Here is a 15,431-nt window from a genome sequence, read left to right on the forward strand (position 1 = left end):
AGTAACCCTGCCATTCCACATTCAAGTATAAAACCGCCATACTTGCTTCATTGTGAACAGCAGCTGTTACTGGCTCATCTGTCTGTAATACACACAATTACAATACTGTGCAAAGGTTTTGAGTCACCTCTCATTTCTTTCCATTTTGCTTTCAAGGAGCCAGATATTCAAAAATCAAAAAATCAACATGCTTTTGTTTGTTTGTTTGTACAGTCATTAATTCTGACCTATCAATCATTCCAGCATCAAAAGACACACCTACACCCATACCTACCCACGACATGTCCCAACATACACACTCATATACACACACTGACATAAACTATGGCCGAAAATTATGGGAAATTCAGGAAAGGAGTAAATGAGTGTTGTCTACACATAACAGAAAACATAGCAAAGAACCAATGTTCAATGATATCTTCAGACACTTTGTTTTGGGCAGCCTGTCATGAAAACAAGGAATTTGTCCCCATTTCTTGAGTTGAATCTATGAAAAATGCCAAAGATAACACAATTTGACAGGCATTAATTAATAATTGTATCAACGGGCTTAGCTTGACCATTTTTTTTTGTTGAACATTTGGCATATCTCAGCACGGTGTGCAGGGAGTCTCTAAAACATCTGAGAAAGCTAGAGTTTTTAAAAACTCTACAGCAGATGAACAGTATCTGAAAGTCAAAACCTGGAAAAAAATCCAGCAAAGATCCCTGACACAGGACCTGATAGATGCAGCCAATCTGCTGTTCACTGAAGACTCATTAGAAATTGTCTCAGAGGGAACTTGGCTGTCAAGGCATGTGTAACGCTTCCAGCTCTTCATAAATCACAGACGCTCAGAAAGGTTGGCTTTTCACGGTTTATTCTGCAGAAGACATAAAACACACTCAACATGTGTCTTCTGATGGTACTGTCACGGTTCTGGGTCCGTTGGACCCAGTATTTTGAGTTTATTATATTTTGGTTTAATTCTGCTTCATGGATTGTTTTCTTATTCTCGTAGTGATGATGATGATTATTATTAGTTTCTTGTTTCTGTTTATCCATGCTTAAGGATTTGTGGTTTCATGTATTGTTTGAGTTCCATGTGTTATTTTCTGTCTCTCAGTGTCAAGTCTGCGTGCTTGTTTAGTAATTCATGTTTCCTGTTTTATTGTGAAAGTCTTTGTCTTATGTTAGTGTGTGCAGCTTGGTTCCCCCGTCTCGTTAGCCCTGATCTCTCCCAGCTGTGTCTCCCTTCTGTTGCCCATTCCCTCATTACTACCCTGTGTATTTAAGCCCTGTGTTTTCCTCAACCCAGTGTTGTGTTGTACCCTCAGAATTATGCCTGTGTGTTTCAGTTGTCAGTATCATTGTTCAGTTCATGTTTTTGTGTATCACCAGCAATAAAGCTAAGGTTTTCAGTTTCAACTCAGTCTCAGAGTCCTGCGTTTGGATCCTCACCTCTGCCTGCCCGCACACAGAGCCCTGACAGGTACAGCAATTGTACCTCCCTCACAGTGCAAACGCGCCTTGTGAGAAACGGAAGCTTTAGAAGCTTCTAAACGCCAGAGTGAGATCCGGTTTCTGGGTTTTCAAAATAAAATACAACAAAGATGATAAAATTCACACTTAAAATAATAACTAAGACCAGGTAAGTAATGTTTTTCCAGATGTATTTTTAACTCCGTTACACATGGGATACCATGGAGTATCATGGAAGTTTCTCTGTGCAGGCAAAATTGAAGTTCAGAGTGCCAAGGGCCGAAGACCTCTCCCTTCAATCCATTTATGAGCAGTCGGTACTCAGTCAGGCACACAGGGCTCTATTCCACAACCTAAGTATGAGCTCTTGGCTTCGGGCAAAAAATAGAGTCCTAAAATGTGGCTGAACATCGTTTACATTTCATTTGTCCCCACACCAATCAAACTTTTACGTCAGAGTTTTGTGTAGTACAAGGGTTTTCTGTGGAGTATTGGTTGCTTTTAAGCTGCTTGGTTTGTCGTTAAAGAGCCACTTCTGTTTGGTATTTCTTTAGTCTTTTCTTTTAATGTTTATTGACTCTTTACAAAAGCAGCTTCTGTGACAGCACTTTACAAATTTCTGTAAAATCTGCCTAAGGGGACAATAAAGTATAGTGTACCATATCAAGAAGCCATTATTAAGAAGGGAACTGAGAAAGATGGAGGAAAGGAACTAAAAATCAGAGGCAACAGGACTTATATAGAGATGAATCAAAGTTTGATATTTTTGTTTAACATGTTTCCATTATGCAAAGATATGGTCCAGACAAGAGCTTTGAATGTTGTTCAAGAGTCCTTGAGTACTATTTGTAAAGACATTTATAGAAGTTACAGGAAAGCGTTCCTAAAAGAGAGTTCAGCCTGTGTAAAGATTAAAGGTGGTCAAACACTAAATTTCAAGCTAGTTGGAACTGTAGAAACTGTGGAAACTGTTCCAACGAACAGTTTGTCTTGTTTTGTTTTCCCAGGTCATGATAGATCTTTGCACCTACTTCTTCAGCAAAGAATAAAGCAATGAGGTCTGCTTCAAGACTAAGGGAGAACAAAATCTTTGTCTCTGATGTCTGTGAGCTGAGCTTTGCAGGTGACAATGTCCAGCAGAATGCAGTTCTGTCAGAGGAATGCTGCAGCCTCAGCTGTGCAGGGACTGAGAGGAGCGACGTCTACCCCCCGGGCCCTCTGCTGGCACTGGCTCTTTAAATACTGGCTGCCTCCGGCACTTGCGGCCGGCCGAGGAGGGAGCCCAGCCCCGGTGGGCCGGCTGCAGCTCTCCTGGGCTCCTGCAGGAGGCAGTGCAGCGGGGTTTCTGTCCGTGGTGCTGGAGAGTCGACCGTCTCTGTCCGGGGTGCTGAACGGCTCGGTTTGCTGCTGCCGCCTCGCAGACTCGGTCCCCTGTGTCCGGCTTGGCTCCGCACCTCTTTCGGGCTCGTAGTCGTCGGAGCGTTACCGGAACGTCCGTCTGCCCGGAGATGTGTCTGCGAAGGGGGAGGGAAGGGCAGTAGTCTGAGCGTAAGGTAAGGCCGAGCTGTGTCTGCGTGACAAAGAGCAGCGTATGCGTGGATGTTGTGAGGCCTCGGCTGCAGACTGGTGCCGAGCGGTGCGGATGAAGTGAGGCCGTGTTTAGGTTTCTGTGTCGGCGCTTTTTCACTCGTTTCCTCCACGGAGAATCATTAGAGATCGGCCTTTTCATCCGATTATTATTATGGGCCGCTCGGCGTTTCCGGCGGTTCTTTGGCGGCCCCCAGAAGTGAGAGCCCGAAACGGGAACAGCCCGTCCTCCGCCGGCCGCAGGCCTGGTGGTGCTCAGCCGCTCGGCCTGTAGCTCACTCTGTGTTCTCATTTCTCTTTTTATCAAATGATGTCAACGTGAAATAAAGGTTTCAGCAGGATGAGGTCACCTGAAACTTTAGTCATCCTGAAATCCCGATCTGTCACGTCTACAGATGACTGCTGTCGACTGCCTTCTAGGACGTAGCCTGCTTTACTTTGAGCTTCAAAACCACGGGCATGGATCAGAAAGTCCGTCTGTTTACTGATGGAATATTTGAATAGTTAGACTGTACGCCCACACAGCATGTCAGCGTTGGATACTGTCAGTGTGAAAACAGCCCCCCCTCACGAAATAATTTAGTCATACTTTTGAACTAATGGATATTTGTGTTGTTCTTGCCGTACAATGATTTTTAACTTTAGCCAAGAAAAGTGGCTCAATCTGCAAGAAGACCGTTGAAATAATTCAAGTTCATCTTTCCAAAGCTAAATAGATAGCAGTAAATCATTATGTAAGAAATATATTTGTCAGCATTTGATTTTAATGTTTTCTGATATGGGAATCAAAATACAGATTTTGGTCAAATCTGTTTGGATGTGGATTTCGCTCACTATATAAACATACTGCATCACAACAGCAACAGCTAATGTTTGATGTTCTCAGTGACATGCTACATCCCTGTCTGAGCATGTACAGCATACATGTGCACCCACATATCTCTCCTAAATACACATTTTCTGGTACCTTTGGAAAGATTTTCTTCTAGAAAAGTAGAGTTTTCACATTTCTGCCTTCATAAAATTGTGGGATTCACAAGAGAAAGATTAAAGATCTTTAGTAATAATATAAGCAGCAGCTTAATATAATGTATAACATAATTGTCCTACAATACTAGCTGACTGTAAGGTGGTGTTGTGTGTTTTGTGTGTTTTATCCAGCAAAAATGAGTTCAAAGGTCAGACTCTGAGCCAGCGGTGGACCAGTACAGAACCAGTCAACCAGAGAGGACAAGCCTCAGTGACAATGTACCTATCTGTCTGCCTGCCTGTCTGTCTGTCTGACTGTCTGTGCTACACTTCCTCACTTGTGAATGTTACTCATGTCCCTCTGTTACTCAGATGAGTCAAGACACTACAGAGACACGAACACGAACTCGCTCCAAAGGCATCCGGGGTCAGTATATACACACCCACACACACAAATAAAATTTCTAATACATTAAAAAATGTTGAAATGAAAGCTATAGTTTGCACAGAGCTCCTATCATTTCCGCCATGACAAAGAGGGTGGAGTACTGAGCAAACACTAACACACTGTTGCATCCACAGAGTGTAAACGTGCTCAGACACTGATACCTGATATTTGGTGCTAGGTAATATACAGCAAAGAGATGTTCAATTATAGGAATCCATACTGTTTGTCCAATAACTGAAAGATGCATCACCTCCACAAACACAGCTGTCAGATCTGGTTCAGCACGTGTCAGTCAAGTTAGCCATAGCACCAATTTCAAGTCTTAACAAAGTCCAAAAAGGGGAGTTCTAAAAAAATCTGACCGCCCTTACATTTTTTAAAAATGGCCCACTTAGAGATCAAAGCATACTATTATTGCTACTTTTCTTTAGTATGCTGCTTAGCAGACCTTCCTATTTACAACAGTAGTCAAGACAGTTGTAGCTGGTTTATGAAATTCGTTTTTGGAGTGTTGCTTGGACGTATCTTTACTGTTGTTCCAAATGGTAATTGGACTGATTCTTACATAGCGCTTTTCTACTCTCCTGGAGCACTCAAAGCGCTTTATACAACATGTCACATTCACCCATAGATTCACCCATCTATGCTTTTTAGCAAAAAAAAGAAAAAAGAAAAAAAAAAGCTAACTAGCACATACATTCTCCAGTGAATGCATCAGAGAGCAGCTTGGGGTTAGTATCGTGCCCAAGGATATTTAGCATGCAGACTGGGGTGCCAGGGATCGAACCAAAAGCCTACCAATCAGCAGATGATCAGCTCTACCACCTGAGCTACAGCCACCGCGTACCCTGTGGTCTACTCACAGGGTGTAGGCTTCCTATGGATGCTGGCATTGAACTGTGTGCTGATAATAAGCAGATGGTCACTTTTATCTCTTTTTCTTTTATCATTATCTTTTTTCTCTCTTTTGCTTTGGCACAATCCGCAGAGCAGTTCTCAGGACTTATCAAACACACATTTTCCCAATTTTCCCGTGTCATGAATGCTGAAGGATAGAACTCTCCGCAAACCATTAATCTTAAACATCTACACCGAAGCAAAAAGTTGTCATGCTATGTGTAAAAAAATAATAGTACATCTTGTCACTCTGTGGGACAAAATGTCGTCTAATTCTCCAGCTTACGTTGTAATGGAGAAGATGTCATCTATCTCTTACAGTGAGCACAATCATGTCGACTATAAGCAAAGCTCACAAGATAATAGGCCCAGAGTTTTCTCCTTAGTTAAAGCCAAATTATTGTTATATCTGTATCTAACATGTCTTCCTGTTTCATCAGAACTGGTGGCACAAGAAATGAAGCAGGACTTAAGGTAAATGAGTTTGTAACTCAGCATAAAAAAGTTATAATATATATATTGTGTGTGTATGAAAAGTGTATTTTTTGACTTGATGTGTGTCAGTAGCAGTTGTCCCACTCCTGGATGTGATGGTAAAGGCCACGTCAGTGGAAGGTACTCGCGACACAGGAGGTAAGATTGTTAAATATATATAAGAAATCAGCCAGTCATCATAAAAGACTGCATGCTGCCTAGCACATAGTGTGTATATGAAAGCATAGGTGTAACAAAGAAGTAACAGGCTCTGGTGCCATTTTTTGGGTCCTTACCCCTGGGACATACCGAGCAAAAAAAAACTCTCTCATGTTCTTGCACGCTCTCCCTCTCTTTCTCTCTCCCTCTCTCGTTCACACACACACACACACACACACACACACACACACACACACACACACACACACACACACACACACAATGAATACAGTGAATAAATAGAATCATATAGTTATAATACAAAGCACCAATAGTGTCATTCCAGCTTCTCATCAGCACCATGGACAGCAACCCTAGTCAGAGGTTGTGGGGAACAGGCATATTTATTTAAGCTTATGCCATAAACTCATGCCATCTTCTTCAACTAGACAACCACAAACCTAAACCAGGTTTAGCCGTGCTAATGTAACTGTACCCTAGTGTCTATAACCATGGAAGAAATGAGGAAAATGCACTGACCACAGGTCCTCATAGACTGACTAGACAGGGTTTCCATACCAAACAAGCACACTCATTTTAGAAATCCCTTCTAGGTATGTTACACACACATATTACACTATGAATGCATACATTCAATACATAAATGATAACAATGCTTCAGTCCTTTACAAAAACACAAACTACATGTCACCAAGCCTTGGAACTCATGCTGTAGTATTCTTTCCTTCTTATTTTGAGCTCCACTGTTTTGCTTCAACTTGCCAAACAGATTTGATGATATTGCTACACTGACAAACTATTGTTTTTCACTAACTGTATTACAAACTGTTGAAGAGCTGATGTCAGCAGGTTCATGTGCATTTTCCACAAAATGACAAAGAGCAAGGTGAAAAAGTACAAGTAAAATTCCAATTTAAAAACACTGGCACACTGTGTAAGAGGGGAAAAAAAGAAGGCAATGATTTGTAGAGCTCATACATTCATATTTTATTCATAATACAATATAGAAAACAAATGTTTAAACTTTACTATTTCATGAAAAATATAACCTCATTTTGAATTTTCATGTCAGCAACAAATCTTAAAAACATTGGAAGAGGACAACAAAAGGCTGGAAAAGTAAGTGGTACTAAAAAAGAAACAGCTGGAGGAACATTTTCCAACCAATTAGGTTACTTGGCAACAGGTCAGTAACATTACTTGGTGTGAAAACAGCATCTTAGGGAGGCAGAGCTTCTCAGAAGTAAAAATAAGCGAAGTTCATCATTCAGGGAAAAAAATGCAAATTGTGGAAAAATCTTAGAATAACTCCAAAGTGGGCAAAGTGGAGACTCACCAAATTTGTGACAAATAGCCTTCAAAAGATGAGGAATGATTTAAAAAAGCCCCATGATTTACTTAGACACACATGATCCTCAAAGCAAAAAGAATCACAAACCCACAGAGAAACTCAAACCCAGGGTCTGAGGCCCCGTGGCCATTGTGTTTCTTTTTTCGCAATGTACCCTGGGTGACAAAAAGCCCAAGCTCTGTCCAGCCAAATATTCTGTCGGTGTTGCTGTGCTGAAGCCAGGTTTTGGCCTCAAAGTGCAAGATATAGGAGACAGGATGTGAAAGCCTTTAACTTTTATTACTTGTAACCTACAAAGAAGACAGACAAACAGAGAGCCAGGTTAGAACTGAACCAGGACACTTCAAGCAGAGGACTACACAGGAGAAGCATGAGGGATGATGCAACAAGGAATACAGAGGGTTTAAATACACAAGAGCAAATTGGCAACAAGGAATACAGAGGGTTTAAATACACTTAAATACACAAGAGCAAATTGGCAAAGTGGAGACACCTGAGAAGCACAGCTGAAACTGAATCTGACTAAAGAGACAGGGGAAGCAAAACTGTACATCGTGTACTTTCAATTCAAATTTTTTTGTCACATACACAGTACAACATGCAGTGAAATGCTTGTGTCCGAATCGTGGACAGGCAGCAGACATGGCCACACCATTCCAGGGCTTGGTTTTAGCATGGGGGGCCTAGCTAGGACTCTTACTGAATACCAGGTGGGAATCAAACTTGCGATTCCCCCTCTGAAGGTGTGTGTAGCCTTACCACTATACCAACACAACAAGATACAAGGCACTATCAAAAATAAAACAGGAACTAACTGAGCAGGCGACAGATTCATATATAAACTAGACATGGCAACAGAAACACAGATTTGACATAGAAACAGAAAGGTAAATACTGAAACAAGACTGACTGACAGAGGACTAAACACAGACAAGACAAGGGCAGACACAGGAGAAAAGGGAGGCAAAAATACAAGGGACTGAAAGCATAAACTGAATATACTTGACCTAAAACTAAAACTACAATTTTTAATTAAGAGTTTAGACAAAAATAAAAAAAACAGGACTATGATGGAATTACTAGAAATATTATGATAAACAAAATTAGAAAGTCTTCACAGAACAAACCCCCAAATAAGTTCACTAAACACAAAACACTGGGTCAATGACCTGGGAACTATGGAATAAACAAACATTAGCTCAAAAATATCACACTATCAAACATAAAGCGCTAGGGATTAAGCACCTTCTCTAACTTGTATTCACAATTAAAACCAAGTTAGAATTACGAATTAATCTAGCAAGCATGACTTTGGACTATGAAGAGTCTAGATACTACTAGCAGCAAAGTTTTTGTGGCTTTCCTTCAGGTACTCTGGCTTCCTCTCAGTGTTCCTCACACACCTCGATATACAAGTATGGGACAGAACACTAACTAGTTGTTAGGTTTCTTTTTCTTCTTTTAACCTGTTAGATATTATACACATCAGTAACCATGCTTCTCTTTTCAGCATACTTGGTTGCCCAATTGTGAAGAAAAGGAAGCTAGAGGAGGCTGAGGCCGGGGAGAACCAGTCCGCTCCCAAGAGAAAGAATCAGTCTGCTAAACAGGCAGCAGATGGAGGGTTGACTGCAGACAGTGACACAGCAGAAGAGGAAGAGGAGGAGCAGAAAGAGAATGAAGGGGATGAAGAAAACAAGGACAAGAAGGCCAAAACAAAAAGCAGACCAGAGTCAATAAAAAGTGAGTAAATCCAAACTAGAGCAGTTGCCTCCTTACCCGCTAATCTAAACTGACTCCTGTATACATATTTATTTTAAGTATGTAGAGTCAGGAAAAAAATTATTTGAACCCCTGCTGATTTTGTAAGTTTGCCCACTAACAAAGAAATGATCAGTCTATAATTTCAATGGCAGGTTTATTTGAACAGTGAGAGACAGAACAATAACCAAAAAAATCCAGAAAAATGCATTTCAAAAAAGTTACAAGTTAATTTGCATCTTCATGAAGGAAATAAATATTTGATCCCTTTGCAAAACATGCTTTAGTACTTGGACAATAAAACCTTTGTTAGTAATCACAGAGGTCAGACGTGTCTTGTAGTTGGCCACAAGTTTTGCACGCATCTCAAGGGGGATTTTGTCCCACTCCTCTTTGCATATCCTCTTCAAGTCATTAATGTTTCATGGCTGATGTTTGGCAGTTCTAACCTTCAGCTCCCTCTGCAGATTTTCTGTGGGATTGAGGTCTGGAGACTGACTAGGCCACTCCAAGACCTTAATATGCTTTTTCTTGAGCCAATCCTTTGTTGCCCTGGCTGTGTGTTTTGGATCATTGTCATGCTGGAATACTCACCCACGACCCATTTTCAATAGCCTGGCTGACGGAAGGTGGTTCTCACCCAGGATTTTATGGTACATGGCCCCATCCATCCTCCCTTTGATGCGATGCAGTTGTCCTGTCCCTTTGGTAAATGGTAAATGGACTGGTTCTTATATAGCGCTTTTCTACTCTTCTGAGCACTCAAAGCGCTTTACACAACTTGTGCATTCAATGTGCACAAGCACATTGTTCTACGTGCTTTCTAAGTAACATTCACACTTCGATGGATGCATCGGAGAGCAATTTGGGGTTAATATCTTGCCCAAGGATATTTGGCATGCAGACTAGGGGAAGCCAGGAATCGAACCACCAACCTTCCGATCAGTAGATGACCTGCTCTACCGCCTGAGCTACAGCCACCCTTTGGCAGAAAAACACCCCCAAAGCAGGTTTCTACCTCCATGTTTGACGGGGATGATGTTCTTGGGGTCACTGGCAGCATTCTTCCTCCTCCAAACATGGCAAGTTGAGTTGATGCCAAATAGCTCGATTTTGGGCTTTGACTACAACACCTTCACCCAGTCCCCCTTTGAATCATTGAGATGTTCAGTGACAAACTTCAAACAGGCCTGTACATGTGCTTTCTTGAGCATGGGGACCTTGTCAGCACTGCAGGAATTCAGTCCTTCATGGCTTAGTGTGTTACCCACTGTTTTCTTGGTGACTATGGTCCCAGCTGCCTTAAGATCACTGACAAATTCCTTCCGAGTAGTTCTGAGCTGGTTCCTCACCGTTCTTATTATCATTGAAACTCCACTAAGTGAGATCCTGTGTGGAGCTCCAGGCAGAGGGAGAGTGGCAGTTATTTTATGGTTCTTCCATTTGCGAATAATCACAACAACTGTTGTCACCTTCTCACCCAGCTGCTTGGCAATGGTCTTGTAGCCCATTCCAGCCTCGTGTAGGTCCACAATCTTGTCCCTGACATCCATGGAAAACTCTTTGGTCTTGGCCATGGTGCAGAGTTTGGAATCTGGACAGATTGATTGCTTCTATGGACAGCTGTCTTTTATACAGGTAACGAGTTGAGAAGGCTCCCAATATCAGCTTGTATAAAATATACATGGGAGCCAGAAATCTTATAGATTGATGGGGGATCAAATACTTATTTCCTAGTCAAAAGTTTGGAAAAACCTTCACATTTAATGGTTTTTCTTTATTTGTGTCTACATTGTAGATACATACTGATGAAGACATCAAATATATGAAGCAAGATATATGGAATTATGCAGCAATGAAAGAAATTGATAAATAAGTCTAAATATGTCTTAGATTTTAGATTTCTCAAAGTAGCAACAAATTTTTCTGGCACAACTTCACCTACTTCCAGGGTGCATGGAGAAGACAAAGATCTGATGACTTGAAGCTCAAACATGTTGGTCTTTGGACCTTACATTGAGAGTTCCTTTAAAAACTACCAAATACAAGTTCAACACTTGGAATCACTTTCAGATCTTTTATTGCTGTAATTTGTTAAGGAATAATAAACTGTGAAGCCTCTGAAAATGAAGGGGCTGTGCATAAAAGTTCCTAACAGATAGAGCAAGACCTTTGTTAACATCAATCTCGTTTGTGGTTTACATAGAAAAAAATTACAATTTCTGTCACTGTCAACTCTGATGTTACTCTGATGTGGGTGAAGTAGATCTTAAAACGTAATGCATACTTACATAAGAGTAACATTGTAGACTTTGGAAAATATTGATAAAGGTACATGTAGTTGTAATTCCTTACTTCTACCTGAAACTGATCCGAGTTTCCATTATGTAGTTGACATATAGACACATTTAAGCATATGTAATCCAGTGTCACAGAAATGAGCTTTGTATAAAAACAAGGACATTAAAAAAACGTCATCAGTATTTCAGTGACTGTGACGAACAGAACAGTTTCAAGATAGCAGAGAGTTTGGCATGAGTGTAGACCAAAGCCAACTTCCTGAACAGTTGGCTTTGGTCTACAGGTTGGTTTGCAGGCTTCACTTCACTCTTGCTAAACAAATATCACATCAAGTCAACTGCAAGATCAGTCACAATGCTTGTCTTTGTGTAGAGATGACACAGACAAAACAATCTGTGACAATGATATTTATCTGTACTTTGAACTCCACAGCAGAGGCCTCACAGGTGACAAAAGTAACAGCAGTGTGTCCTTCAGCTGACGTTGACAAGAACAAACACATCAGTGCAAAGGCTGAGAACAAAACTGTGAGTGAGAAAGCTGGTGAGGAAGTAAAGCCTGTGGCACTCACTGATGACCTTCAGCAGGAGAAAACAGAGACAAAGGATGTGAAGGATGCTTTTCTGATGACAAAGGATCAGCTATCTGCGGAACCTGCAGAGCTAACAGGCATTCCTGATCTAAAAGAAACAAAGGAGGCGGAAGAAGCAGAAGAAGAACAGGAAGAAAATGGGCAACAAAAAAGTCCTGAGAATATTGTAGAAGAGAGGGTAATAGAAAGACAAATGATAAGCCAGAAAAACTCAGATCATCAGTATTCAAGTGGTGATTACAGCCATCTGGCCAAAGAGTCAAAACAGCATAAGGATAGGGAAGCTGATGAAGAAGAGGTGGAAGAAGAGGAAGAAGAAGAAGAGGAGGATGGAACAGAGAGGGAGGTCCTCCAAGAGGTTGACACTCCTTACACTTTGAGTCCACGCACTCAGGGATCTGAAACTGAGCTGTCACTCAGGGAAGAAAAGATCTGTACTCCCATGACTGAGGAAGAAGAGGATGAAGAACAGGAAGGGGAGAGAGAGGAGGAGGATCATAGACAAGAGAAGGAAGACAGTGAGATCCTGGGGGAGGAAGAGGAGGACCAAGACTCCAGTAAAGCCTCTCCAACAACAGTGGTTATAGAAGTCCGCTCTGAGGAGGATGATGATGATGAAGAGGAAGAGGAGGAAGAGGAGGAGGAGGAGGAGGAGGAGGAAGAAGAGGAAGGAGAGGAGCAGGATCGTATCTCAGAGGGCTCGGGAATTACAGACGACTCGGAGAACTGGGATATGACTCGGGGGAACCTGGGGCTGCTGGAGCAGGCTATTGCTCTGAAGGCGGAGGAAGTGAAGGAAGGCCAGGAGAGCCAGAGCTCCCTGGACTACCAACCATACACATCGTCCAGCAAGAGCTCAGAGGCTGCTGCTGTAGCCCGCCGCACCACTCACTACAGCAAAGGTAAGAAACAGCAAAGTCAAATGTGAACGTGTTTGCATAGGAAGTAGGTGTTCACTATCTAAATAAAATTCCAGAAAAGAAGGAAGTCAAGTGTCCAACGCCAGGGTGTGATGGGACGGGTCATGTGACTGGGCTGTATCCCCACCATCGCAGTCTGTCTGGATGTCCTCACAAAGACAGAATCCCTCCAGAGAGTAAGTATAGCTTATCATTAACTCCATCGACCAACATCCAAATGTGTGCACTTTGAACTATCACCATGATTAATAAATACTGACCAATAATGCTAACACACAAACCTGTTTCTAAAAAAGTGTCCCTAATATTGTACGGTGTTTACCTTGCGATATTATGTGCCTTACAGTGATTGGCACTATATAACTGGCCAACAATGAAATCACTAGATAATAAAATCCCCAAATTCTAGGCAGCATCTTGCAACTTTAAATTTAGTAATGGTATTTCTGAATACAATATCATCATAGGTTTTCACAGATGGGTGAATTCCTATCTTTACTTTTGGGGTGCTTTTTTATATGCTCCTGACCTGTATGTTTGCTTATTAGTTGTGAGGTGTTCCAAAGCATTAGACGTCACATCCTCAGTATATTCAGTCAACTATATTACATACCCTTTTAACTTTTTTGGAAATCAGGTTGTAATTATTATTATTAACTCTACCAGCTTTACCATTACTCTTACTTCCACTACTGCTGTAAATTCTGTATCTTTGGCTCTTTGCTACTTGTCCTTTTCTAGCTTATACAGGTGTACAGGTACTATCATTACTACTATTACTGCTGTGAAACCACCTAATGCAAGATAAATGCACTGACCTGAGTTTGCACTTGCTGTGTGTCTGTAGTCCTGGCCATGCATGAGAACGTCTTGAAGTGTCCTACTCCTGGCTGCACAGGCCAAGGCCATGTTAACAGCAACCGCAACACACATCGCAGGTTAATAAGCACTCGTTACACTCTGAACACTTTTTACAACAGTATATGAAACAGAAATAGACTGTCACTACAGTGTGCTTCATAGAAAAGAACTTGTAAAAAGAGGCTTGTATTCTGATGTTTTTTTAATAGTTTAGGGTTAAAGAACATAGATCTGAGTGCACACACACACATTTGCCAAATAATACTGCATAACATTTCATTCTGCTCACACCTGGTTACACTGCTTTCCCAGCAATTCAGTGAGTTTCTATTGATGAGCATTTCATTTCTTTAAATGCAATATTGTGGGCATGCCTCCCCATCAGTCTGTCCGGCTGCCCCATTGCCGCAGCTGCTAAGCTGAACAAGAACCAGGACAAACAGGTTCATTTACAGGCTTCAGCCAGTGAACCCTCTTCCAATTCTGACAGAGTGCTCAGGTAAGACATGCAAGCAAAGTTTTCAACTAATTGATTCATACAATGTTAAAGTATCAGTACCTAAATCAGGGCTCTTTTTTTAGGCCCATGTGTTTTGTCAAACAGCTGGAGATCCCTCAGTATGGCAGCTACCGGCCCAACACGGTGACCACTACACCTCGAGCAAACCTGGCCAAGGAGCTGGAGAAATACTCCAAGGTGTCTTTTGACTATGCAAGCTTTGATGGTCAGGTTTTTGGAAAACGTACGCTCATTCCAAAGACACCTAGCACTGCTGAAACATCACCCAAAGCCTTCAAAAGTAAGACTCAACTTCACTTTGCTTTTATCTTTTAACAACTTACAGGCTTTTTATATTGTTATGGTTTTAACATAAACTCTCTATAGCTGGCACTGTTTGTAAAACGCATTCCCTCTGTGCTTGGAAATTGTTATTTGTTTGGTATCTTCTGATCAATTGCAGTGTTATAGTACATCAGTATTACAAGTAGATGAAGGATTAAATGAGATATAAAAGCAATATTTATCTCCTTTAGAGATACCAAAGAAAAAAACTTGGTGAATCTGATAAGCAATAAGCACTTTCTTTCACTGTCTTATTGTTGCGTATATTTTAGAAACAAGCACTCATGCAATCTCCAAACAATTTAAACACAGAATAATACAAAAAGAAAAAGATTAGGTACTTAAGGCTGGAAATGAAGACCCGAACTAAGGATGCATGTGATGGACCGAGCAGTGAAGGAAACTCAGGCACAGGTTAAAGTCCAAAAAAAGGTTTTTTATTCAACCCAAAAACAAACTCGGTTAAATTATACAGAAAAATCTAAATGTTGGGTCCAAAAAAGAGGTCAAAGTAACAAAACTGTACACAAACACTAACAACTACTGAAACAAACGATTTACCTAAATGAGACAAGGGGAAACTTAAATAGCAGCTGATCAGCCCACAAAAACAGAAAAAGGGATAAAACACACAAAAGCTCAACTGAACCTAACATAATAAATTCCATTTCCCCCCTATTATCCAGAATTGTGGTATGACCCAATTTGCAGCTCTCCATACAAGCTTGCTCTGCCCCTTTTTCACCTCTTAGCTCATCAACCAAGGGACTGGCAGCAGCTGTCA

At 41.3% G+C, this 15,431-nt stretch overlaps 1 protein-coding gene across 7 annotated transcripts in view; it reads left to right on the forward strand.

Moving 5' to 3' along the window:
* The first annotated feature begins 2,591 nt into the window (after positions 1-2,591).
* The window catches only part of LOC100694572 (myelin transcription factor 1), a 55,043-nt gene continuing 42,203 nt past the window's right edge, over positions 2,592-15,431 (forward strand). Inside the window, exons 1-11 of one of the 7 annotated variants that reach the window (XM_025901497.1) lie at positions 2,592-3,015; positions 4,211-4,297; positions 4,391-4,445; positions 5,804-5,837; positions 5,928-5,996; positions 8,879-9,111; positions 11,866-12,924; positions 12,999-13,118; positions 13,790-13,880; positions 14,189-14,302; positions 14,386-14,603. In XM_025901497.1, the coding sequence (XP_025757282.1) occupies positions 4,391-4,445; positions 5,804-5,837; positions 5,928-5,996; positions 8,879-9,111; positions 11,866-12,924; positions 12,999-13,118; positions 13,790-13,880; positions 14,189-14,302; positions 14,386-14,603 (1,993 nt within the window). In that variant the 5' untranslated portion in view covers positions 2,592-3,015; positions 4,211-4,297. Of the gene's footprint in view, positions 3,016-4,210; positions 4,298-4,390; positions 4,446-5,803; positions 5,838-5,927; positions 5,997-8,878; positions 9,112-11,862; positions 12,925-12,998; positions 13,119-13,789; positions 13,881-14,188; positions 14,303-14,385; positions 14,604-15,431 lie in introns of all 7 variants that reach the window. The other 6 variants (XM_019350109.2, XM_019350110.2, XM_019350104.2 and 3 more) reach the window with 6 other exon arrangements.

The sequence above is a fragment of the Oreochromis niloticus genome, linkage group LG20, assembly GCF_001858045.2.
Source record: "Oreochromis niloticus isolate F11D_XX linkage group LG20, O_niloticus_UMD_NMBU, whole genome shotgun sequence".
Classification (NCBI taxonomy): Eukaryota; Metazoa; Chordata; class Actinopteri; order Cichliformes; family Cichlidae; genus Oreochromis; species Oreochromis niloticus.